At 53.1% G+C, this 26368-nt stretch overlaps 7 protein-coding genes across 7 annotated transcripts; 6 read left to right on the top strand and 1 right to left on the bottom strand.

Annotated features, from left to right (window-relative positions):
• Positions 1-439: 439 nt before the first annotated feature.
• On the top strand, positions 440-3092 carry HER10_EVM0006622 (uncharacterized protein). The gene is made up of 4 exons (XM_035476203.1): positions 440-974; positions 1037-1155; positions 1209-1647; positions 1714-3092. Exons 1-4 carry the CDS (start codon positions 463-465, stop codon positions 2909-2911), a joined length of 2268 nt encoding a protein of 755 aa, XP_035330733.1. The 5' UTR covers positions 440-462; the 3' UTR covers positions 2912-3092.
• A 3752-nt stretch (positions 3093-6844) lies between these two features.
• HER10_EVM0012589 (uncharacterized protein) lies at positions 6845-8866 on the top strand (the record flags this gene model as incomplete). Its single annotated transcript, XM_035481982.1, has 1 exon — positions 6845-8866. The coding sequence occupies one exon, from the start codon at positions 6845-6847 to the stop codon at positions 8864-8866; it is 2022 nt and encodes a 673-aa protein (XP_035331063.1).
• Positions 8867-10628: 1762 nt separating this feature from the next.
• HER10_EVM0002646 (uncharacterized protein) lies at positions 10629-12080 on the top strand (the record flags this gene model as incomplete). The annotated part of the gene is made up of 1 exon (XM_035472349.1): positions 10629-12080. One exon carries the CDS (start codon positions 10629-10631, stop codon positions 12078-12080), a length of 1452 nt encoding a protein of 483 aa, XP_035330496.1.
• Positions 12081-13383: 1303 nt separating this feature from the next.
• HER10_EVM0010358 (zinc-binding dehydrogenase) lies at positions 13384-15240 on the top strand. Its single transcript, XM_035479821.1, has one exon. It carries the CDS (start codon positions 13766-13768, stop codon positions 14807-14809), a length of 1044 nt encoding a protein of 347 aa, XP_035330939.1. The 5' UTR covers positions 13384-13765; the 3' UTR covers positions 14810-15240.
• A 70-nt stretch (positions 15241-15310) lies between these two features.
• Positions 15311-17352, bottom strand: HER10_EVM0007751 (uncharacterized protein). The gene has a single exon (XM_035477296.1). It carries the CDS (start codon positions 16898-16900, stop codon positions 15737-15739), a length of 1164 nt encoding a protein of 387 aa, XP_035330805.1. The 5' UTR covers positions 16901-17352; the 3' UTR covers positions 15311-15736.
• Positions 17353-19209: 1857 nt separating this feature from the next.
• On the top strand, positions 19210-23202 carry HER10_EVM0001536 (rnapii degradation factor def1). The gene is made up of 4 exons (XM_035482863.1): positions 19210-19837; positions 19997-20652; positions 20728-21328; positions 21395-23202. The coding sequence occupies exons 1-4, from the start codon at positions 19537-19539 to the stop codon at positions 22678-22680; spliced, it is 2844 nt and encodes a 947-aa protein (XP_035330433.1). The 5' UTR covers positions 19210-19536; the 3' UTR covers positions 22681-23202.
• Positions 23203-23861: 659 nt separating this feature from the next.
• On the top strand, positions 23862-26251 carry HER10_EVM0006709 (low-affinity potassium transport protein; the record flags this gene model as incomplete). Its single annotated transcript, XM_035476288.1, has 6 exons — positions 23862-23898; positions 24036-24156; positions 24227-24363; positions 24418-24711; positions 24874-25203; positions 25293-26251. The coding sequence occupies 6 exons, from the start codon at positions 23862-23864 to the stop codon at positions 26249-26251; spliced, it is 1878 nt and encodes a 625-aa protein (XP_035330742.1).
• Positions 26252-26368: the final 117 nt, after the last annotated feature.

Here is a 26368-nt window from a genome sequence, read left to right as displayed (position 1 = left end):
GTGGGAAGATTTTGCAACGGGGAATAAGTTGGGGAGCGTGCGACCAGATAACTACATTATTGATCATTCAAAATAGTCAGTACACGATGTAGGAAGTTCTCAGATTGAAGGTTTCAAAAGTCTCGAAGTGGAATTTCTATTCACCCGTCCATCGTATTCTCAGCATTTAGTGCTCCGAAGCAGCATCTCCGAGCCATGCTTCCGGTGCTCGGCGGACTCACGGGATCCGCCATGATCTGATAAGCTGATAAAGAACTAAATGAATCGCGGTCTAACTGTCTCTGTCAGTAAATGTGGGCAGAGGTCAAGGGTTAGTTGATTGATAACTCCTAGTGCGGGTCGGTTCTCCGCAAATCCGACCAAAGCCGAGATGCACGAGTGGAGCTCAAATTCTGCATGAAAGGGGGGGTGCCATTGCCTCTCTCGCACAAGTCGCCATCGAATGCTCCGAGTCGCCGCGCGATGGATAACTCTATATGTCTCTGTAGCTCGATTCGGCTTCTATCCAAGCAATATGACGAAGAGCGAGCTAGAGAGTTGATCCCTGCCCTCAACAGCCACCTCGAGGACGTCCGCCGACTCCTGGCAAAGTCAAAGGCACTGTCCCGGGACGTGCAGTATCAGATCACGCCACGCAACCAGCGGACGAACAAGGCCCTGTCCGTGGATTCCATTGACCTCGCGCCCGTCAAGCAGATTTATGAGGTCTTCAGCGAGAATGTCGATGGCTTCTGGGTAGCCTCTGACGATCGTGTCAATGCCGACCTGCGTCGCCGGTTGGCTTGTATAGTAATATTCCTGAGATCCAAGTTGGATCCTGAAGCCTCAGTTCCACCACATATCGCCAAGCCATTTCACGGACAGACAAACTATGCGGATATTCGCAATTCTGGAAGAAAGTATATTCAAATCGCCCGAAAATTGGGTGGTCTGGGATCGATTCTCTGGCTTCCTTTAGACATTCCGCCCTCCACGTAAGACTCAAGAGTGTGCACTGCCCATGTAGTTATCAGCAAAACTGACATATGCCGGGAAGTTATGAGCGATACCTAAACATAGATGATGAGGAAGTCTTCAATCATTTAATATCTCTCGCTCCGCAAGTCACGGATCATGCGGACGTAGTACAACGTCTCATTCTAAGTCAGCTACGTGGTGAGCTGCCTCATGTCTTCCCTCCCTGGGCTTATACTTATCCACGGTCGCAGATCCATCTTTGAAGGCATCTTATTATAATCTTTTTGTCGACTATTCAGAACTGATACCGGCAGCGGATCAGCTATTGCTCTTACTCCAAGCGTTCGGCGCAGTCGAAATCCCTGAGGTCCTTCTGAAGGGTGTGCGAAGACCGCAGCGCCGTTGGAATGCCGACGGAGAAATAGATGCTGTCGATGCTGACAAGTTTGGGCTTTCAAACGAGCTTGTCAAACTCATTTCCGACGATGTTGAGTATTCATGTGCCATAGAGAGCCCTAATATCATCAAACGCAGGTTGGATAACGACACCCTGGCTTTGTCGCTATGTCCCGAATTTTCTGTTTTTCTGTCCCGCGTCTTACGGCCAAGGACTGTAGAAGAGCTAGGGACAGTCGCTCTGAAGGTGCTTTGCTTTGTTTGTCCACCATGTTACGAGGGCAATACGGACTGGTATGGCCTAATTCTGACCGATGACACCTGACATGGGGACTTCCCTGCTGACATCTGATCATCCAGGTCTGAACCACTCAAATTGGCTGCCTGGCCTATCGTTGAGAAGACGACTAGAGCGTACAAAGTCCCAACGCCACTTAGAACACAAGTCCTCGAGGCTATTCTTTTCTTCTGCGAAAGGGATTCGGTTGCCATGCGCCATGTTGCTGTGGACAGGGCTAGATCATTGTTGCGAAAGTCTATGCCTTACTATCTTCACGCTACCGTCGTGCTCTTCCGCAGCGTTCTTTACCGCAATGATGGAGAATTCACAAAGTCAGAGGCCCATATACGCGACTTTGTATGGCGTGGCCCGCGACCCGTTACCCGGCGGGACCACTCACTCCATGGACGGCTTCACATATCTCAGATGGAGAACAAGATCAAGTGCACTGACGATGACGTCTCCCTGCTCATCTACGAATGGAAGGCAGAATTACCGCTGTCAACTCTGGATACCGAGGTGACATTTCGACTCCAGAGCACAGCAGCGCGTTTCTTCCAATCCATCGGGAATTTTGCCGCCGCCAGGGCTTCCCTCGAACAGACTCTCTCCCTTGACATGACCAAACCGCTGCGGGGAAACACACGCCGACTATTGGTGAGCAGACTTGCAGACATGTATTGCGAGATGGAAGAATACTCCAAAGCGGCCGAGATTCTCCGGCCAGAGCTGAGTAGCTCGAACAAGCCCGAACTTTCACGTAGGGCCTATCCGCGTCTACTACTTTCATCGGCAGAGTTCAATATCGGACTCGGAAACTTCGACGCAGCAGAATTACTACTCAGAGAGCTCGAGACACAACATGCCACTCCAATTGGTATAGACACGCTCTTTGATCAGCAGCTACACATGCGCGCTGTCCTCGCTGTAGCTCGGATAGCCCACTTCAGGTCAGATAAGAACGTCGCCGTAACACGATGGAGATACGCCCTGTCAGAGATTCAGCGTATGCACGCCCTCAAAGCCGAAGCTGGCTTCACGGCGGCGACGATACATTTGTCCTTAGCTCACGCGCAGCTTGCCGCCGGCGATGCAGTTGGCGCCTCGGCATCTTGGGCTGCGGGATTGGAGATACTCAAGACTGAGACGTGCGAGTTTTGGCTTCCCATTGTACCGACCGTTTGGCTTAAGAAGGTCACGCGTGAGGTCTATGAAGCTCAGGGCTGGACGTTTCGTATGATGCTACCAGGTGCCAAACCTGATGCTACAACACCGTGATTTTTCAACATGACAAAAACTCGATTTGAAGCGTTTGGAATGGCCAAGTTGGATTTGAAGATTCCTTGTTGCGCGGCGTTATGGTAGACAACTTCTAGAAACCTGCTTCCGACTCGGTACAGCCCTGCTTAGTTGTGTACTTGAGGGGGAAGAATGAATCGCCTTCACGAACAGAATGAGGTCAATGTAACGACAGCCTTTTCATCTGGCAGCTGTTGTTCAGTCTTTGTTGTCATTTACCTAGGCTTACGTGGCCTACCTTGGCACATCAATGAATCAGCTTTGATATGTTGACGGCAACCAGATACATCAATAAGATGCATGATCGTCCATATTCAGCATAAAACATGCCCATACCCAGACAATTGATTTATTATACTGGAAGGAATAATCATGGTGATGAAAAGAAACCTTTGATCGCTATCTTCAACAGTCTGTATGGCCTTAGGGATTCTGGCTACTCTGGCTGGATGCTGCCATCACCTATTGCCCATAGGGTATGACCTCCACGATTTCCTCGAAATATTAATCTCTCCTTAGAATGGCTGTTTCCAGTCCACCTTGAATAGAGCATGGTGTGAACCGACAGGCTTGAGGACCTTTCCTACAGTGTTCGCATGCAGGTGAACGTGACACAGATTCTATTTCACATCCAGAACCGTTAGCAAACGCGTACTTCCAAGTTCAAGTTTGGCAATGATGGATCTGGAACAGAACGGGAGACTTACAAACGCATTAGTCCAACCGATGCCCATGCAATTCGGAACTCCGTTGCACTCAGACTTCAAACAGTCCCACGGCGTGCGGTAAACAGCGGTCGAGATTACCTTCTGCCTCGTGTTCGTTGTGGCCACACCGCACCTTCGCTCATACTCGACGCCTTCGATGGAGAATCTATCCGCGCATTGCCTACTGCCACACATGGCTTGCCATGACGTGGTCTTGCACTCAGCTTCCTGGGAAGACCCTTGCTGGTTGCTCTGACCCTGGCCCTGTTGAATTTGGCATTGTTGTAGTTGCTTTTCGATGGCAGACTTCGAGGCATCACACTGCGTTTTAGCATCGGTGAGCTCTCGAGACTTTTCTGCATCGCATTGCGTTCTAGCATCGGTAAGCTCTCGAGACCTTTCGGCATCACATTGCGCCTTGGCAACGGTAAGCTCTCGTGCCTTATCGGCCTCGCACAGCGTTTTCTCCCGTGCAAGCGTGGCCGCCTTCGTCTCAAGTGCCGTCTTTTCCTGATTGCAACTCTCTTCCGCCGTCCGGACATCATCTTTACAGCCAGTCTGAAGCTTTTGTTTCTCGCTGTCGCATTGAGATGCCATCTGGCTCTGGATGGCGTCTTTTTCTTTCTCGCATTCGGCTGCATTCTGGCGGCCACTCCCGCCTGATGTGCTCCCTTCAAAAGCATCATCCGTCTTCACGAGTAGAATGATGGATTGGACACCAGGACCGTAGCGCTTGTAGGTGGGGTCTTTAGTTATGTAGCAAGCCCCCGAAGACCAGGCTCCTGCGACGCATTGCGGATCCTGTGCGCATACTTCTGCGCAATGCGCAGGCGTAAGTGACTTGTCCGCGTGCTTGACAGCGCCAGATGGCCAGGAACCGCAAGTGTATTCGAAAGTGCTAACGCTGATACCGCCTTTTCCGGAAGAATTCTGCGTTGGGCAGCACGACTTGTAGCTTGGGGACGAAAGACAACTGCCGTCGTCGCTGATGAGAGGTGCCTGGTCTGCTGCCAAGACCCCGATGATGCTTGGAGCAAGGATGAGTGTGACCAAAGATAGGTGCATAGTAACGGAACATATAACAGAAGTGGTTGGGATTAAGTAGGGTCTTGTCGACCTTAGTAAGTTAAGCCGAAGACAATAAAACGGATTTGTGAGTGCGTGTGAAGAGGTCTCCAAAGGGTCTGTACAAGCGGTCGAATTTATTCTTTTGGAAACAATATCAAACGTGCTTATTCACAGCGACACTCGTGAGTCACCTAATGAACATAAAGTTCTTTACGATCTAAAGACACAGCAATATCCATTCGGAGAGATAGATCGGCTTCTCACGTGCCAAGTTCGTGTTCGAAGAAACCAACTAAATGGGCGCATCACCATGTATTACACTACATTGGAAATTGCTTTTTGTCTTACCAATTTCTTAGACCAACTTCAGTGATAATCGAGGTATCAAACCTCTGATTGGTTATCATTGAGAATAATAGACTGATCGTTTGGCAGGCCGCCACAGCAATGGAATTATGAATGCAGCCAATACAGTTAGTCTTACTGGATCCATGACAGGCTCCTCATCGAGACGGATTCTCAAACGCCATGATAGTTTGCGTTGAGTTATGATCGCCATCCCAGCATAACTTTAATTCCGAAATGTCCGACTGTCCGACCAGCTGGCACATCTGAAGCCTACATGATAGAACGGAAGCTTTAGCTTCATGCGTGAGTTACAAAATCATTATTCGAGAAACTTGAATCCACATCCGGAAGTTGATAGAGCATTGATATCGTTAAACGCACCCAAGATGATGTCACTGAAAGATTGAGGGTTTTGAGTCTGTCGTTTCCGGAATTCCACTGAGAGCTCCTGCGAACTATGGCTCTTGAGCGAGTAAGGCTCTCCCCGTCGTCCGTACAAGCTAATTCGCTGAAAGGTGGCCTTGCTGTCTCAGAGATGACTTGTCGGGGACCTAAGAGCTGTCTGAGGTGGGCAGTGATTCGTGAGGCATGCGGTTAGTTCAAATCGATAGCCGGGCAACTGGATCGTCCCGTTCCTTAACGTTGTCTCAAAGTACCCCGCAGCTTGGTTCCAAACCGGCGATATCATACGCTCCCAGAAAGGATCTACTATCTACGCGGCTGCTTGAGAGACATTCCATCGGCGAATCTCCCGAGATCTTTGAACCAAATCCATGGCTTGGAACAACGTCGAACAGAAGCAACTGCCAATGAGAATGCTGGATGTCTGCCACGCTCTGCAAACATTGTTAGATCTTAGACGTTGCGAAATGGTAAACCAAACTAGACCAAGTTCATCATGTAATGTTTGGCCCAAAGAGCTTGAAATACGGCCGTAGGCACTGTTGGGACCTGCTCGAAGAGTCAAGTCTCGGTAGATCCCTTATCGACATAGCTGATCTACCCGACAAAAGTGTCTTGCCCGCACAACCACTGCCATAGCGGACAAGCCAGTTTTTTCATAGCAATTTTGACCATTTTCTCAACGAATCGTGTTTGACGGAAGGAACTCCGACTTTTATCGTCTTCTCGGAAGCGACGCTGAAGATCGACATGGCAAGGCTATTGAACCCACCCGATTAGCAAGTTATCCCATTGGATTAGCGATGTTGAAGCCCAGTCGTGTTTGATACCGAATGCATTTGATCATGTTCCACAAAAGCAAATTCTTTCACAACCTCCATGCAGTAAGATTGTGGCTTATTGGTCTTAGACTCTAAGGGCCTTCGATTTCCAGCTTAGCATAGAGGAGACTTAGAGGAGTTGTTTCTTGCCTTTACACTGCGTCTCTCTAGCTCCAAACATCTTATTCAACTGGGCGTTGGTCTCGAAAAGGGGTCAACTCTTGGAAATCACGTTCACGACAGCCCTTCTCAGCAGTAGAAAACCACGTAACGTTTGCGGACAATAGGCAGGCCAAGATGAGAAAGATTGCGGATCATGACGTACATTTTGCAAGAGGCATGCGCCGGTTTACTCCTCAACTTTTGTAAAGGAAGTTGAGAACATAGCTATGCGGGCGGCTTGCTGGTCCTGACAGATACAATCCCCCGCCTTTCTTGAAGCTCTCGATATCGTCTCATTCCACGACATGTATAAAAAGAGTGTCACGCAATCAACACCACTCTTTGACTATCCTTCACAAGCATCTATCAAGCTCCAGTGTTGAACCTTCTCAAATTCTATTACAATGGTCACTTTCCAAGCGGGCCTCGTTTCTTTTCTCTTTGCCCTCCAGGCAGTAGCTGACCAAATACCACTTGGGTCGGCAGTCCGCAACAAATGGACTTTGGACGCAATCAAGCCTCACACCGACCCAGAGTCCGGCCGCGTCAAGTGTTGCCCGGAAGGGACCTTATTCGATGGCAACTCTTGCGTCCTTGGCGTTCCAAGATGCCCAGACGGCACAAAACTGAGAGGTAGCCACTGCATCTCTATCACTGGCCCCGTCTGCCGGGATGGTGAGACCTTCAATGGGCTTGTTTGCATCACGAGCACTCCACCATCTTGCCCTTCCCCGTCGATCCTGAAAGACAAAGCTTGTGTTTTGGAAATTCCACCAAAATGTCCTTCTGGCACAGAGTTGACCGGCAAAATCTGCATCTCGACCAAGTTGCCCATCTGCGGCAATGGCGATCGGTTTAACGGCAAAGGTTGCGTCAGTTCCACCCCACCAGTATGTCCTGACGGCACGAATCTTTCCGATGGAGTATGCATCAGTATCGTACCACCCAGTTGTCCCGCCGGCAGTGAATACGACGAGGTCAACAACGTTTGCAGCCATCGTGAGCCTCCTCAATGTCCAGTGGGCACTTTCTCCAAAGGAGGCAACTGCATCACTGATGGTGGCCCCGAATGCCCAATCGGAACAAGGTTCAGCGTTAAGAGAAACACCTGCATCATGAAGACACCGCCATCGTGTCCCCCTGGCGATACCCTAGAAGACACGAAATGTGTTTCCCAAGACAAACCTGCCTGCTCACCTGGGACGGAGTTGTCTGCCGACCAGGCTTCAGGCACTTCACGGTGTTGCCCACCTCCCCTAAGGTGGGACGGAGACATCTGCTCATACAAAGTCCCTCCTGAAGGATGCCCGCCAGGAACGAAACAGGTCGGCAACAGATGCACGGCTATCACGGTCTTTCCCCCATCATGTCCTCCCGGATTCAAGCTGGACTGCGCCCGATGCATCTCTATAACACCGCCGGGATGTCCTCCTGGCTCAGCTCGCGATGGAACCACTTGTATCTCCGTAGAGCCACCCATCTGCCCTGATGGCACGACACTATCCAACGGGAACTGCGTCCACAAGGGCGAAGCTGTCTGCCCCGAGGAAACTCACGTCCAGGGTGACGAGTGTATCAGCATTCAGCCACCCTCTTGCCCCTCTGGAACCACCTTTAATGGAAGAGACTGCGCTGTCAGTGGACGGCCAGAATGTGAAGACGGCAGCCACTTCGACGGTGCTGACTGTACCCGAGTAGGGGGTCCCCCTCCAAGCTGCCCTGAAAACACCATCTACGACGGTTCACGCTGCGTATCAATCACTCCGCCTACATGTCCCAAGGGGTCGTCTCTGAGCGACGGAGCATGTGTCACCGGGCAAAGCCCGGTCTGCCCCGAGGATACGACGCTTGTTGGCGGCGAGTGTATCAGAGGCCCGCCTACCTGTCCAAAAGGCCTCATCTTGAAAGGTACCACCTGCGTCACCATCGACCCGCCGGATTGCCCGCCCAGTCACCAGTGGCGTGGCGGACGATGCCAGGATACCGAGGAGAAGGCCTGCCCTCCTGGATACATCCTCAGTGGGGAGGAGTGTATTTCCGATGAGACACCAGAGTGTGACTTGGGCACTCATTTCAACGGAACCGTCTGCGTCGGTGACACTCCGAGCTGTGAGCCTGGAACAGAGTTTGACGGAGAGCGGTGTGCGGCCACCGTGGAACCTAGTTGCCCTCCGGGCACTCACTTCAACGGCAAGATTTGCGAATCTGAGCAGGAACCTGTCTGTCCCACCAACACTACATGGGATGCTGATTCCAAGGAATGCGTGGGTCAGACCTTGCCGCAATGTCCCGAAGGCCAGAGATTCAACGGGGAGCATTGCACTTTGTCATCGGGAGACTGCATGGAGTTTGAGTACTGCCCTCCGGGAATCAATCGTGGTTTTCTCACACCTGATTGTGGGAGCTCTTATCCCAGGTGCCAGTAGTTTGGCAATGCAGCTTTGAGCACGATGGGTTGGTGTACCTTAATAACCTGAGGACTCATGGGGAGAAAGTTATATCGCTTGGCAGAAGTCTCGAGTGAAGAGAAGTCATAGCCAAATACAAACGTCTGTTTTCTTATACCTTACGTTAGGTTTGCATAACAAAATAATATTCATAACAGGTACTTCATGTGTCACATCCTGAACTCATCCATCGTTGAATGCACAGATTGTGCCAATCATGAGCTTTCATGGTCGTGGGTTGCTTCTTGTGGAAGGTTCGAAATAAAAGCTCCAGCAAAGCTGGGTAAAGTACACTGTGTTGATACAAAGATTGTGGGACTTCACTTGATATTACCTACCGTCAGGTCGTTTATTGAGTTTGGCCAAACTTCATCTTTACGGTAGATGAGTTTTCACCAGCTTAATAAGTCCGTTTCTATTGAGGAAACTAGTGTGAAGAAAAAGTAGGCGATATTCCCAAACATATGAGGCTACGAGGAATAAGAGTGAGCAGATACCAAGTATAAAGCTACAAGATATTTTAAGGCACCAGGAACTTGATATAAGTACACGTTGAAAGGGCTGCGTATTTGCAGTGTTCTGTCATAGAGCTGAAATATTGTATGGCAAATTAACTTTGACCAAGGTGACTCACACTGCCAAAACATTCTCTCGCAAATGCCTCAAGATACCTCTCGAGACCGGCATAGTCTTGATCAAACGATCAGGACTTCGCCAGATGCTAGTGAGGTCGAATCAACCGTTCCTACGGACTAGACTCGTCCTTGTTTCACGGACGCTGCGTCCATAACGGCATTCAATTTTCTTCTTTCATTTATATGTTTCAGAATAAAGGTCGCAACTGCCGCTGGAACTGTTGAGACTCATCATTTGTGTTCAGAGCTCTCCCAATCAAACAATCCACAATGGGCTGATATTGCTTTTCTTTGAGGAACAAGGATTGAACATACAATGACATTGAAGCTTTCATTGTCCAATTCAACACAGTGCTTTCATGTTGATCTTGACTCTAATTCAAGCTGAATTCCCTCCTATTATGGTTTCTATCATACTTTCAGTTCTCGAAATGAGCCAATCTAAGTTGATTTTCCAACGGAATGAACAACAAGTTACAAAAGATAATACATCTGTTTTCGAACATCTACAGGCCTTAGCCGGAGGGATTCCGAGGACATGTCTCCTTAAACCTCAGTGAACACATGCTTCGACTTCATATTTCACTCATCGAATCATTTCTTCATAAACTCACGAGATCAACCACGGGCCCCAAGAAGACAAACTTACCAAGGTAGACCAGTGGCTAAGCAAGTTACCTCGCCACAGTGATAGCTTCCTGATTTTGAAGAACGGCGCCAAAGCATCTGTTAGGAAAGCTACGAGCCCTGCGAGAGCAACCTATCTCCGAGAAAGGGCAGGACCTGTATATCCGCTGAATTAAACTTCAACTTTACCCAGCTTCGCATAACGCGAAAGGTATCTCCATTCCCAGTCGCACAGTAGCCGGAGACACCTTCTTCAGACTATAGTTAAAGGTGGCCATTTTTGAGGGCAACAGCTCGTCTTTTCCTCTCAATAGGTACCTTTACTCGCAGTCCACGTTAGCTTCACCCAATTCTCTGCGACGTTAAGATTTCTCTCACGAGCCTCGTGAGCTTTGGTATACACCTGCTCCTTCTGTCTCAAACAGCTCACTTACACTTATACCAACAACACTTCCCCATACTCGTCACCAATATTCATAATGGGTAGCAGTACCGTTCTCGATACCTTTGAGCTCGGTCCCTTGGACCAAATCGCCCCACGAATCTACGTGCGATCGATCTTCGTCTTTGACCAGGATGAGAAGTACACCGAGGAGACAATTGCCCATCTCAAGCTTCGCTTCGGGACTGCTCTTGCCCGCTGGCCCTTCTTGTCAGGTCACATTGGCCCAGCCAGCAACAGTCGTCGACCCAATGAATTGGAGCTCACCTACGATCTGCTTTATCCCCAGATCAACATGGATCAGCGGCCAGACATCTTTGCATATAGCTCAGTTGAGCAACTCGGAGGTCTCGACTACCAAAGTCTTAAGAAGCGTGGAATGCCTCCTTCATTCATGGACAAGGATATCCTGTCTCTCTCTCCCAACCACCCAAAGCCGGGTGAATCCTGCCCTCCTGTTACATTAAAGATTACAGAGCTTTCTGGAGGCGGCCTCTTTGTTTGCTTTTCTACTCATCACGCCATCTTTGACGGCGGCTTCATCAAGGCGTTTCTTGAGTATTTTGGCCAGGGCCATGATGAATACCCTGAGCTTGCCTTTCTTGACGAGGCAATTGAACGCCCGCTCATGTCCCCTTATATCTCCACCAATATCTCAAAGGCCATGTTCCCAGAGTACGACTTCACCCCCAACGACACCTTCACCAGCACCCACAGCATTTCAGAGAAGGCCCCCAAAGCAGTCTGCGTACTCTTCAGCATCCCGAATGAGACACTCTCCGAAGTCCATAGCGAAGCCCTCGCCCATCTACGTAGAAAGCACGGTGAGAAAGCCTTTGTCTCAAAGGCAGACACCCTCTCCGCCATGATCTGGGTCCACGTCACCAGATCCCGCTTCGCCCACCTCTCGGAGCAGGACCACACCTCCTTCACCACCGCCGCAGATGCCCGCCCCCGTCTATTCCCTCCCTTCTCCCCCGGGGCATGGGGCAACGTATACACACAGACCACCACTGGCCAGATACCGGTAGGGGAGTTAATCCAAACCTCTAGCTCCGGCACCCTCCCCTGCGACGCCGTGCCCGCCATCCTCGACGCCTCCTGGCGTGTTCGCCAGGCCGTCAGCAAGGCGAGCACGCCAGGCTACATCCCCGCCCGGATCGCGCTCGCCGCCTCCCTTCCTGACCCCACGATGGAAGGCAAAGCTTTTACGAAGGCCCTCCAGCCCGGCCACGCTGGGCTTGGCTGCAGCGTCTGGACGCACATGGGCGCGGATGTGGACTTTGGCATCCCGGGTACGGGGGGGAGGGCTGACTACGTGCGCAAGACGTGGTCTGCCAACGACGGCAGCATGAATATCATGCAGCGTCGTGGGATTACCAAGGGCGATGCCCCTTGGGAGGTCCTGCTTGCTCTGAGGGAGGATGACATGGAGAGGATCTGTGGGCCGAATGAGCTCGGTCGCTGGGCGTCTACGTGGTGCGCCTAGGTATAAGTGCTGTGGAGATTTCCAGTCCAGGGAAGGACGAGGGTAAAAACGAACGAGAATGAAGAGCAGTGTTTTTCTTGTTGTTTCGGGCGAGGATGCCTCCAACGATAAGCTGAATCGCGGTGCTGATAATTGCGGCAAGGATTGAGCTGATTGTGTTGCTTTGGCGGAAGCATTACCTGGGCTTACAACATCGACGAAAGAAGAGCGTTCAAGGTACCCCGGGACAGGCTGCGTAACATGCGCCACGTATTGGACTGTCATTTGGCGTTTTTGGGTTGCTTGATGAGGAAAATAAAGATACCAGTCAAGTCATGATTTTAGGATTTGAGGAGGACAGAACTATACATTCGACCTTTCTATACGAAATGGGACGCTAAGTCGTATGCTTCCAGGTACTTAGGCAAGAGGACTTGGCTCTCATACTATACAATGGAAGATATCGTTGACATAATGACGTTCCATCCTACCGTACTATAATTGCGATGGCTTATACTCTATGACCAGTTCCAATAGCCTGATATCCTTGATTCCAAGCAAGGTCGATGTGGAAGGTGAAAGATTATCCACAACGGCACTGAACACCCGTTGAGCCTAGCTTCTAAGTACTGTCAAGGAAAGCTTCGGCAGAAAGATCTAATGAGCCAGCCTGCTTCAGTCTTAGATGTGAAGCGGAACAAGGTCATTACTAAATGATTTTCCTGGACCGTATCGAGACTCTTGTCGTTGACAGTGGGGTGATCCGCCGGATTGGCGCATCCAATCAATGCAGCGCTGAATCCTCGATACTCTGATAGGTCGGAATGGTGGAGTGACTATCTTCATCGACTCTTCAGCCACCGCCCTTCTAACATGCGTTTTACCTCAGAATGCTCAATATTCACAAGTCAATAGAGCCTCGGCTAATTGTATTTCCAAGTTCTTAGCTCCTTGCTATAGTAACTGCTCTGCATAAGTTAGTATGTCGCATCCTTGAGAAATGCCAGGACCGATACTTCATGCCATGCACTGGTTGCCATAGCTGCCACATAAAAACCCACTTTCTTCTAGAAAAATTCGACTGCAGGAATTTTTTTTCTTGCTCGCCCGCTTCTTCCAATCGGCAGCGCCAACGAGGTGGAGCATCACTTCATATCAACCTTTAGGATTCATGCGGATTGGACTTTGACGTCTGAACCAGTCTCCGAGTTCCCGTGGTCTGATCGGGGTCTCCGGGAGAATGATCGGAGCGAACAAGCCGGATCGGGGCAAGCCGAGTCGTGACGCCATTTGACTTATCGGGTGCGGTGTGGCCGTGCTTGTGCTAGGTTGCCATTCCCCCCCGGTGAGAGGGAGGGAAGAGAGTTATGAACTGATGACTGATGGTTGGCGAGGGGGGGATGGTTCCCGCATTCCCCGGCCTGCGCTGCCCGGTTGACTTTTTGATTTCGTCAGTGGCCGTCACCCCACCTTGGGAAGCAATGACCGTCTGTCAAAGTTAATATCATGACCGGGGCGCTTCCGCGGGGAGGAAGCTTGAGCTGCCTTATCTAGACCTCTTCTCTCCCACACTCAAACTCATATCCATATTCACAACTTCGCAACCTCACACTTCACCTCACTCTACCCATCTCCATCTCATCAGCAGACAGCCTGAACCTCAACCCAAACCCATAGTGCACCACGAACTACAAACATCACTCACAATGACCCAACAACCACCCACCGAAATGCGCCGCTGGCAAATCCCCGCCCCAGGCGCCTTCATCAAAGACCTCGCCCTGACAACCGTCCCAACCCCGTCCGCCACGACTCTCAAACCAACCCAAGTCCTCGTCCAGGTCGTCGCGGCGGGCATCAACCCAGCAGACTACAAGCTCCCGGACCTAGGCCTCGTCGCAAAAGCAATGGTCTCCTTCCCCCGCTGCCCAGGCATGGACTTCTCCGGCCGCGCCGTCGCCGTCGGCTCCGAAATCACCGACATCGCCCCGGGCGACCTCGTCGTCGGCCGCGTCGATCCCCTGGGAACCCACGGCTCCCTGAGCGAGTACCTCGTCGCCGAGCGCGACGGCGTAGCCGCCTTCCCCCACGGATCCGGGGCCGCGGAGAGTTTGGAGCAGGCCGGCGCGGTAGGCACGGCGGGCCTGACGGCGTACCAGACCATCGCGCCGTACGTCAAGGCGGGCGACCACGTCTTCATCAACGGCGGCTCGGGCGGCACGGGGACGTTTGGTATCCAGATCGCCAAGGCGCTCGGCTGCACCGTCACGGTCTCGTGCTCCACCGGCAAAGCGTCCCTCTGCAAATCCCTCGGCGCCGACGAGATCATCGACTACAAGACCTCGGACGTCGTCTCGACCCTCCGCGCCAAAGGCAAGGTCTTCGCCGTCGTCGTCGACAATGTCGGAAACTCGCCGCCGAACCTGTACAAGGCGTCTGACGATTTCCTGCTCGAGGGGGGCCACTTCAAGTTCGTCGGCGGTGCGGTGTCGTTTGCGCAGGTGAGCAGCCTCGTGCCGAGCATGTTTCTGCCGGGGTTCCTCGGCGGCGCGAAGCACAAGTTTGAGGCGTTCATGACGAAGAACGTGCACGCGGACCTGGCGCAGATTGCGGCGTGGATGGCGGAGGGTAAGGTCAAGACTGTGGTTGATTCGACGTACGAGTTTGAGGATGCTGCCAAGGCGTATGAGAAGCTCAAGGAGGGGTCGGCGGCTGGTAAGATTGTGGTCAAGGTCGCGAGGAAGGCTTGAGGGGTTCTGGACTGAGGAAGGGGAATTTGTATCTCTGGAATAAGGTAGATAAAGAGGAGGACTGAAGGGTAAACAGGAAAATTGTGCAATCCTTCCATACGGCTGGTATGGAAGAGGTGGCCGGGTTGGTTGCTTCTCTTCTGTGGCGTTCTCGTGGAGTTTCTGTACAGTCACGCAAAGCAAGGTTTATATCAGTTATTGAGTTATGGGACAGAATCGATGTTATTCAACAAGATGATGAATCGATTGAGTTTCTCGACTAGTAAGCACTAATGTATGCACTCCATCTTCACTTCGATCCGGCCTATTGCACGGTGATTGGGCACGAGCCAGTAAGCCAGCCAGTCGGTTCATCTCATCCCTCATGTAAGACTTGGCATCAGGGAGCTCCCGTGTCGAAACGGCGCATGCGTTGTTTCCGCATAGGCAGGCGGCCGGAAGTTGAACTCAGGAGAAGCTATTTATCACTAAAGCGGCAACTTGAAGAGATGTAATACATGTGATGGGTTGAAATGATTGTTCATTTGCGGGTATCTCATAAGCTATATTCTAAAAAAGAGGCGGTCTGTCGCCAGCAGCCATCAGCCTTGCTACATCCAGTCGTAGGTTGATTACGACACTTCTCATGGATATTTGGCCGGCAATTGCAGAAATTGGTGTGGTCCCCAATCCGGACTTAATCTGTCCACCTGATTGTATCGAGCCATTCTTAATAGAGCCAGCAGCGTCGATTCTTCGGCGACCGACGATGGCGCGGCTCTGGATTTTGTCAGGCAGGCCCTGTGTGAGAAGAGATTGTCAGATCAACGACAACTTGGCATGTGGCGTGATCCGGTCTCCCTACCAAGACGACGGCGGCAGGAGTGATGCCGAGTGTGCTGGTAGATGTGTTGGTGTGAGCTTGAAAGACAAAGCCTCTCATATGGCTCACACATTCAGTGGCCCGGGCTGCTGCCACGGGTTGGTCGAAGAGTTATCGTGCAACAGGCGCAGGACCGTATCGGCACTTTCAGCCCGGCCGATCTTTGTGAGATGGGTGACAATATCCATGGCCATTGTCCTCAGTCTTCTAGGTAGACGGCCGTCGCCTTCCAGGGTGCCCCGATCCTCCAAAAACCAACGGAGCACAGCCAAGGCCCCCGTGTGATCTGGGTTAGTAGGATGATGGAGGTCCAAATGTGCGCGGTCGAGTCTGATAGTTTTGATCAGGGGCCGTTGGTAGGTAGCGGTCCTGGCGAAGGACTCGTATAGCGGCGCGGAGGGTAGTGGTCGCTTCCACGCATCGACTGTGGCTTCCCAGGAAAGATGGCGGAAAGGTTGCCAGAGAATCTGAGGAAGTTGAGAATTCGCCTTCCAAGTGGTTTCCGCTCTTAGCATTGTTGAAAATGCCGTGTCTAGGCTGCGGTCCTCCAATCTAGACTTTGCCCGCACCAGGTTGGCGACTAAGAATCCCACAATCTGGCTGGAGCCATCTGCAGGTCCTTCGCCGCGAACCAGTCGGTCCGCCCACGTCCACGCAACCTCCTCCAGCCCCTCTGCAACCATGAACGTGAGGAGCTCACGGCTCAGGCCGACGTCGGCGAGAAATTCCAGGTTCCGTTCCTGGCCAGATGACCTCAACCACTGAACTACCCGCAAACCAGCTGCAGATGCCGCCATTGAGTCCTCCACTGACAGGGTACTGGATTGGAGAATCTGCAGTCGTTTCGCCTTCAGACAGCCTTGTGCCGCACGATTTGTCATCATACCTCGCGATACTGCCTCATCGAACACGTCCATCGGATCTCTAGGACTGGAACTTGCGGAGGGGACATTGCCTAGTTGAGCGCCAATCTTGAATAGCGGGTTGGAGAGAATGGAGCGAAGATGTTGGTCGGTCGGGCGAGACGGGGAGTGTGTTGACGAAGTAGCCTTGGCCGCGGCCAAGTCGGTAGTCTCGGGGGCGAAGCCATGCTCTTTGTCGAGATTTTTGCGGAAGGAAGTCTTCAAGACATTGAGAAGCTTCTTGGACTGCTTCGACGAGAGGGGTAGCGGCTGGTGAATCGAGGGAATGGCATTTTTGATAGAGCTCAGAGGCTTTGTGGCGAACATTGTGAAAGTCGTAGGATTCGAGGTATCGAGATAGCAGGGTCGGCGCAGACGGCCTTTCGTGAAGTTGTTGCAAAATTAGGCAGTGGTCGATGGTGTTCGCCGGAAGTGCGGAAGTACGGAGTGGGTGTCTCTCCGCGCGGAGTTGGCGGTCCCAGAGAAGGATGATGTGCTGGGGGTGCTTGGAATGTCTGGTGGAAGTACGAAGTGGTAAGGCAGGTCAGATACGCATCATCGTGGTGCCATGGAGTCAGGTTGCCTGCCGAGCCGGGCCTCCGTCATGCCACTGACGGGTCATGTGACATGGATAATGCGGAGATGGCCTCCTTGACACCTGAGGCAGGATGAAGAGAGGCCCTGGACCTCCACTCCACACCAAAGCTCAGGGCAGAGATCCGGTACGTACTGAGAGCGTGGGCAAAATGCGGGCTCTCGGCTGGCTGTCTGAGTGGCCAGGAGACTTGATGGAGAAGTTGTTTCCTCTCTGGCGAGGGCAAGTTCTGTGTAGTTTGTACGCTTGAAAAGATCTAGAGTCTTTGATTCAGGCATTGGCAGCGGATAGCTTGCTTGGCCGCCCACGGTCAGCCACTGTCGCCCGAGATCTCGCTTGTTGCAATTACTTGACTAGTTATCCATACATCGAAAGTCACACCAATCACCTTCCATTCAAGCTTCAGCTCGCCATTGAACATGGGTGGCTCTGAGTGACGAATACAGCCTCGTGACCGAGAACATATGACACAAGTGTCGACCAGGGTATCTTTCTCCTCAATACATGGGGGAAAGCTTGACGGAACTTGTTGCGGGAGGCAATACCTAGCAATAACGCGACAATGCCATCGTGTTTCGGCAGGTATCTGAACACAACGACGTGATGTGAAGCTGAAGGATATAACAGTAGAATCCGAAGAAGGCACTGACGCACAGAGGATCTCGGCCGAGGCCGATGGGCAGAGCAAACAACTAGGATTACTGTTTCGTGCGGCGAATTGAGTTGAACGGAAATGACGATGCTTTTTTCTAGAAACAGCTACTTGGAGCTCCCCGACTTGCAACATTCCTGGCCTCGGCTGTGGCACTGCCAGGTTTTGCTTTGTTACCTAGTTGTCACTGAACAGCGCTCCTTGAACAAAATCAGCAACCTGGCCAGGCGCCTCCATTGATTGCTTTCATTGTTTACACTACAAATTGCTGCATTTGTTCAACGTTCATGTACGGGAAACTCTTGGGACCTCGTGGCCAATCCAAGTGAGCTGAGCTGGAGCAAAGCTATCCCTTCAATCCGAGGTCCAAGACTCGACGTGACTGCTTTACTTTCTTACCTCATCTTCTCCCTCCACAAATGGGAAAAGATACATGAAGACTTGAGCAGGTAAGGCAGCAGCAGCCAAGGAGAAGGTCCCTAAGTCAGGTACCTACCGGCAGGAGCGTGGAGATACCTACCTACTCAGCTTAGGTACTCTGCTCGAAGATGGCGAAGCTGCTGCAAACGTGTCCATATACTCGAAGGCTCACGTGTTCTCTGCGTTCAAGTAGGTATCGGTACGCAGCCTCAGCTCGACAATAGAGGCAGTGGATCTGCAATGCCCCGCTAGAGTCGCGACGCGCTAACCATTTGCGGACGGAAGGGGGCGTCATTCGCTGCAGCCGGTCGCTCAGGCCAAAAACCTTAGCCTGACTGGATCAGAAATGGGGGCAACGCAACGCAGCAAGCAACACCAGCAAGAAGGAAGCAACGCAAGAAAAAAAGAGAAGAAGCACCAAAATTCGTGGAGGTATTGTGGGTACGTACTCCCAGATCTCACCTGCAACACCAGCAAGAAGGAAGCAACGCAAGAAAAAAAGAGAAGAAGCACCAAAATTCGTGGAGGTATTGTGGGTACGTACTCCCAGATCTCACCTGCCTCCCACCTCTCCTCTCCTCCCGTGCTCCCCCAACTCTCGTCCCCTGGCCCAGCCCAGACAGGGCAGCTTGAAAGCTGACGGGAAACCTTGGTACTTACCTTAAGGTACCTTACCTTACTTCACCTTGGGGTTACCTAAGCTGGCAAGGTATCTTACCCTACAGCGACCGTGCTCCAACTGGGCTTTGCTGCTGATGCTGCCAACTGTGACTAGACCAGCTGCCACAGCGAATCTGACGGGACCCCAGCTGCCAGACACTCGCTACCTAGGTACCTATCTACGTATCCGTACCTCAGGTACCTGAGCAGGTACCTTGCCTAAAGGTCGGCTGCTCCTGCGTTTCCAGGTTGTGTGCTGCTCTGCTGGGCGCCTGGGCAAAAAACCTCCCTTTGAACTTTTCCCCCAGTGCCCCAGTGCAATTGCGTCTGCCTCTGCACAAACATTCCACCTCCATCCACCATCCACACCTCGTCTTTCTCCCACCAACATCCACCACCACCCAAACCTCACTTGTCTCGTCTCGTCAGCCACGATCACGACGACGTCGTCTCTCCCACCTTGCGGCACCCTTTTCTTTTCCTACCTATTTTTTTTCTTCCTCTTCATCGGCAAGAGTTACGCAACTGAAGAAACCCCCACCAAAGCTGTCGTGTCGATACGGGACAGTGAATAATTGATTCCCTCCAATTTTCCCATCGTGGAAAACCCCTCCCCTCATACAAACAAACCCAGCAATGTCTGAGGTACAGACTCGGCCTGCCGCCTCGCGCGGCAGAGGCTCTGCACGCGGTGGAAGAGGTGGTTTCGCCAGCCGAGGTGGTCGCACCTCGGGCAGAACCAATGGCGACAAGTTTGACTCCAACGCCGACGATGCGTTTGAGGACCAAGGCGAGCTCGGCGAGCTGAAGAAACAATACGGATCCAAGGCGCCCCTCATCAAGGAGCTCTTCCCCGATTGGTCTGAGCAGGATATTCTCTATGCTCTTCAAGAGACGGATGGTGATGAGAACCTCACCGTCACCCGCATTGCTGAAGGTATGTGAGCGCACGGCTCCTGCCTCGTCAGGCTGCCAGCCAAACTCTCTCCCGCGCGACGAATCAACAATCCATCAATTCCCTTCCCTCTTTCCCCTCAACCGCTGCTCAAACGCATCGCTTGTGTGCTCTCAGCTAATCAAAGATTCTTGCTTCTAGGCACCATCTCCCAATGGGGCGAAGTCACGAAGAAGGCTCCCCGCTCCAAGGCCAAGGACTCCACGACCGCAGCCTCGAACATCGACTCATCCAACGCTAGACCCACTCGTGGCGGACGCAACGTCTCTGAGGCTGGTCGCGGTCGCGGAAGAACTGCTGAGAGAGGAGGTCGCGGTGGCCGGGGCAGGGCCTCAAACACAGTAGCTACTAATGGCTCTCGCCATAACAAGGAGAATGCTCAACCGCTCTCTGTTCCTACCGAGGAGTCGAACGCATGGGATACCCCGAAGCTAGACGTTAAGGACGCACCCGCCGAGGACCCCTGGGCACCCAAGGAGACGACCGAGAAGCCTGCAGCTCCCGCTCCTACTCCTGCGGCCGCCGCCGCTTCCACCGACGCGCCCAAGCCTGCCGCTGCCGCTCCCAAGACGTGGGCTAGCATGCTCCGTCAATCCACCGTGCCCAAGGTTGCCCCGAAGCCGCCCAAGGAGGAGCCCGCGCCCAAACCTGCCGAACCCATCGAACCTCTCCCTCCTGCCGTCCCTGCCGTCGAACCTACACCCGAACCTGAGCCCGAACCCGAGGCACAGCCTGAGCCTGCTGCCCCCGTCGAACTCCCTGTAGAACCCGCCCATGAAGAACCAGCTCCTGCAGAAGTACCAACCGTCATCGAACCTGAAGTGGTTTTGCCGCCTTCCAAGGACCAACTTACTGAGACGAATCTTGAACAGGTAGTCGACGAATCGCATCCTCCCGCGACTGCTACCGTCGCAAGCACCGCCGCCGATTCCTGGGATCCTCGCCACAACGCCGCCAGCGCCACCGCGACACCTCTGTCTGCCTCCCAGCAGCAGCACCAGCCCATCCGCCCTGCTGTTCCCACTACTAACAGCGGCTTCGCCGCTTCCGCCATCAAGGCCACCACCGAGAGAGGATCCCGCACCCCGAGCTACCAGCGTCGCGTTCTTGATCAGGAGGAGGCCGTCCGCATGCCTGGCAACCGTGAGGTTGACCGCGCTGCCGTCCAGTTCGGTGCTTTCAGCTTGAACGAGGATGATGACATTGACGGTGATCGCGAAGAGCCCGAGACCCGGACTCAGCCTCCCGCTGATTCTCCCGTCGCTCACCCCCGAACCTCTCTTCCTCCCGCTCCTCAGCAGGCTCCCGTTCCCGAAGCCATCGGTACTCAGAAGCCTGCTCCTGGCCTGCCTCCTCCTGCTGCTGCTGCCACTCCTACCGGTACACTTGCTTCAACTAGCAATGTCACCGACTTTGCTAATGCCCCCTTCTCAGGACCCGCAAGCGCTGCTCCCCAGGCTCCCGCCGGTCAGGGTATGTCCCCCTCCATGCCAGAGTCACGTATTCTTACCTGTTTACAAAAACTGACAAATGTTTTAGTCCCTCAACCTGCCGCTGCCGCCGCCCAGCCTTACTCCCGCTTCGGCCAGGCTGGCCCCCAGGAGCCCTCGTCCTTCCCCCAAAAGTCGATCGATCCTTTCACTCAGTCGAACAACCCCGCTGCCTCGCAGACTCAGTTCGACAGCTTCTCCAACCAGCAATCGCAACAGAGCCAGCAACCCGGTGGAGCCTTCAGCTCTGCTCCCAGCGACTACTCCTCCTACTACACGGCGGACCAACAAAACCGTCCCCCTTACAACTACTACAGCCAGCCCTACGGCCAGCAGGGAGCTCAGGGTCACCAGGACAACCTGTCTTCCCAGCAGAGATCTTTCGGTGGTTACAATGCTTCGCAGGCTGATAACTTGAGCCAGTACCCCCAGAGCGGCGGTCTGCAGAACCAGTCCCGTTACGGAGGTGTCACGAACGACGCCCAGAACAGCGGACACAGCACCCCGAACCCCACCGCCCAGAGCCAGCAGGCCGCCAGCCAGGCCTCGCAGCCTCAGTCTCACGGCCAACAAAGCTACCCCTACAACAACCACCCCTACTACAACAACGCTTACTACTCGAGCTACATGGGCTACGGAAACCACTACGGTCAGCAGGGAGGATATGGCGGTGCTCCGTACGGCGGCAACAAGGGATATGGCGGCCACCCCGGATACGGCATGTCGCCCCAGGGCCCCTACGACCACGCCTCGTCCCCTGCTGCTGGCTTCGGCCAGTCATCTCTGCACCGTGCCGATAGCGCTCTGAGCTCAGGACTTGGAGGTGACTTTGGAGGCCGCGCTGGTTCCGCCCAGTCTGGCAACCAGCCCGGCCTGGCCGGCAGTGGCTTCGGCGGTGTTCAGGACACCTTTGGCCGTGGCTCCTCTTCGTTCCAGAGCCCTGCTGGACAAGGATTTAACAGCACTGCCCAGTCGAACGCTGCTTCTGCCAACGATGATCTGAAGCCTTTCGGTGAGAGCAAGCCCGGTGCCGGTCCCTCGCCTTCTCTCGGCGGCGCTCGCCCCGGCTCGGCCACGAACACCCCTTCGGGTCAGACTGGTCTCCCCCCGCCCCAGTCCGCCTCTCAGATGGGTGGCTACGGCGGTTACCCCAGTCATCTCCAGGGCCACAACCTGCACGGAAACAGTGCCTACGGCATGGGAGGCGCTTCCGGCGGTCAGCACGGCAGCGCTCCGTTCGGATCCTACGGCCAGCAGGGCGCTTACGGCAGTGGATACTACGGTAGCGGCGGCCAGCAACAGCAGCGCGGCGGTTGGGGCGGAAACTACCACTAGGAAGGTAGTGGTCGTCGGCCATCTCACCCACGTCATTACGGTGGAATGAGAGGTGGCTAAGGCCTCGGTGCCCCCGAACACGTCGTTAACTGTTTACAAGACTCTCTCTCTCTTTGGGCCTGCAGATGGTTATAAGCTGCAGGTGGCAAGGATAATTCATGCGGTCTCTTTCTACGGGGAAACTTTCTTCTCTCTACTCATTACCCAAGTGTATGGTCTTCGAGCGTGTACGATCTATCAACAAAAAAAGAATCAGGGAGGGGAAACACTTTCGGATGGTCACCGGCCGCAACGGAACTGTGTTTTTTGTTTTCTTTTTCGCGATGGGAAGGTCTCATCAGGCTTTTCTAAGAATGATAGCCGGCGGCGTGGTGGTATGCGGCCTTGAAAATTCGATTGAAATGACAGATGGAACGGATCCGGCGGGAGGGTTGGTCGTTGGTCGTTGCCCGATGGAGGGCCAAATACTGAGATTGAACTCCTTGGAAAGGGAGCACGATAGCCAATGAAGACACATGGCATATGACATTTTTGTCTTGCAAGATACTGCGTTCAACTGATGATGTGACGTGTGATGTGCTCTTCCTCTCAGTAACGCTCCGGTAGAATCTAGGATCTAGTCTAGAAATGTTTCTTGGGCCTCGTCCGACTTTTGTACTATGGCCTTGCTACGAGTCCTTCAGGCCTTGAAATCTCTGCCATTTGGGGTGTTGTTTATCGGCAACCTCAAGCATGTGGATGTGGATGTGAATGCGATAGTCATCCTATTGAAATGCGTAGATGTCGCCTCACACCGATTATGAAGAGTATGATCTCTTGTAGGAAATAGATACAGAGACAATTGAGATATTGAATATGTAATAATGTAGCTTAGGAGAAACCTTTCAAAAACTTCCCTACGCAACTCTCCCGGTGGACGCATCCACACCTATAGCGCGGGGTGCTCTTGGCGTAGCTGGCGGCCTCTGATCTTGGCGGAATGAGATTACGTCTGTCGGTTGGGGTCATGCGCCATTTACAACGACACTGGCCCCCGTGGTGTCTCAACTTGCCTGTTTCCTCCCTCATCTCGATTTCTACTTTACGCTTTGTCGTCGCTACCTTCTTTACTGCATCGACTGGCGTGTTCTACGTCCGAATATACATTCACCGCCGTCTGAAAGCCCTCTATAGCCGCTGCCATGTGGAAGCCAAAGCTTAATTTCATCTCCCTTCACTGTATGTCGCGCCCTTGCCCTCGACGAATGCGAGCGCGCTTTTCTCGTGGCTTTGCGATTTGTTTTGCCGCATCAGAAGTCGACTTTGTCGGCGTCAGTAGTTGAATCAAACTGACTGGAATTTGTTTCAATGTTCAGATGTGTGGATTTTATTCTGTAGCCTACTGTCATGGGTGATTCTATTTCCGTACGGCAACTTGGCCGCCGTGGACGCCTTCTTCTTCGGCTGCAGTTCGTCGACAGAGTCTGGACTGAACACGTACGTGAGAGCATGGCCTTCTTCTTGTTTCGAGTCGCAATAGGAAGTTAACAGTTTGATGATGTTGCAGCATTGATGTGAAGGACTTGAAGACTTATCAGCAGGTGTACATTTACGTGATTCCTATGATCACCAACTTGATGTTTGTCAACATTGTCGTGGTCGTAGCGCGTCTGTATTGGTTCCGGCAGCGTCTTCGAAATATTGGTAAAGTTGCAAAGCGTATTACTCATGCTTGTCCGAGTTAACAGGGCCCTGAAGCTCCTAGTTCACTCAGAAGATATGGCGGCGAAGACGTAGAGGCCAACACAGAGTCGGAACGAAAGCTCGGTGAAGAGAGTGAGAAGCCATTGCAGCACGAAGCAGCTCCATTACCAGAGCATTCCTTCCAGGCATCTGGAAACGAGGACGCATCCCATGAGATGGACGAACAGCCCAAAACTACATCTAGGCCGACTAACATCACCTTCGACGACCACCTGCCAGTACCTAGGCCTCTTGTTCGTGCAGATACCACTGTGCTTCACGTACCTGGGCCCATAGATCGCATCAATGGTGTGTGCCGTTCTTTCTTCAGCCTTCGCTAGCTAAGTCCCCCTTTTCTAGGCCAGCCGATCACTGAGATATCTGTTGGACGCGGTGAGACTGATGGTAGGCACTTGTGACTCGCTTTCCAGCAGACTAGGGTGTGTGTAGTTGAGCTGACATGGCAAAAAGACACTGACGCCATCCGACCTGTTCGAAGGGCATCGACTGGCCTATCGAGACGGAGATCGCACCACGCTAATGGTCCTGCAATGCGTGCGGCCCTCTCCATCGAGAAGGTTGCTTCTTCGATGCTGGTCTTGGGACAGACAAGACACACCGATACCGAATCACGTCGCTCTGGCACGTTCAGCCGCTCCCGCACCATAGACCTTCCCAGACTATCTCAACAGGTTACCGTCGGTCGCAACTCCCAATTCTTCAACCTCACCGAACAAGACCGCGAGACCCTTGGCGGCATCGAGTACCGGAGCCTGAAGCTCCTGCTCAAGATCATATCTAGTACACGCCTGCATAACTCCCCTTGTCCCCGGAAACAGATTTGGCTTATCCAGCGGTAGTCTTCTTCGCCGGGCTCCATCTCTTCGGAGTCGTCTGCCTCGTGTCATGGATCCACAACGCACCGTCAAAGTACAAGGACGTCCTGGCTCAGAGCGCGCAGGACCGGACCTGGTGGGCCATCTACTCGGCGCAGACCATGGTCGACAACCTGGGCTTCACGCTCACGCCGGACTCGATGGCGAGCTTCAGGGACGCGACCTGGCCTATGCTCGTCATGACGTTCCTTGCTTTTGCGGGAAACACCTGCTACCCCGTCTTCCTCCGCCTCGCCATCTGGGTCATGTCAAAAGTCGTCCCCCGGAATTCGGCCACCAGGGAGCATCTCCAGTTCCTGCTGGACCACCCGAGACGGTGCTACACGCTCTTATTCCCCAGAAAGCCGACCTGGATCCTCTTCGGGATAGTTTTCGCCCTCAACTTCATCGATGTCCTGCTGATCATCGTCCTGGACCTCGACAATGCGGCCGTCAACGACCTACCCATGGGCCCGCGCATCTTATCCGCGCTCTTCCAGGCTGCTTCCGCGCGTCACACTGGTACCGCCACGCTGAACCTCTCCCTCGTCAACCCGGCTGTGCAATTCAGTCTCTTGTCCATGATGTACATTGCCATCTACCCGATTGCCATCAGCATCCGTGCTTCCAACACATACGAGGAGAAGGCGCTGGGCATCTACAGCGACGACAGCCAGCTCGACGAGAGTAACGGCGCATCATACATCATGTCTCACGTCCGCAACCAACTCAGCTTTGACCTGTGGTACATCTTTCTGGGAACTTTTTGCATCTGCATCGCAGAGTCGGAACGGATCATGGATCTTAACGAGCCAGTTCGTTCTTCCCACTCCCTATGCCAATCAATCTTACCTCAATCACTGACATGTATTCTTGACTTAGGCCTTCTCCGTGTTCCCAGTCTTCTTCGAAGTCGTCAGCGCATAGCAAGTATCCCGACCCCCAACGATCCCACGTCTTTTATCGCTCACTAAACTACAGCGGCAACGTCGGGCTGTCCCTGGGACACCCGTCGGTCATGACCTCCCTCAGCGGCGAGTTCACAACGTTCAGCAAGCTCGTCATCTGCGCCATGATGATCCGCGGCCGCC

Source organism: Colletotrichum scovillei (assembly GCF_011075155.1).
Source record: "Colletotrichum scovillei strain TJNH1 chromosome Unknown Contig00008, whole genome shotgun sequence".
NCBI classification, from domain to species: domain Eukaryota; kingdom Fungi; phylum Ascomycota; class Sordariomycetes; order Glomerellales; family Glomerellaceae; genus Colletotrichum; species Colletotrichum scovillei.
The sequence above is the reverse complement of the archived record's forward strand: the minus strand, read 5'-3'. Positions and strand labels throughout refer to the sequence as shown.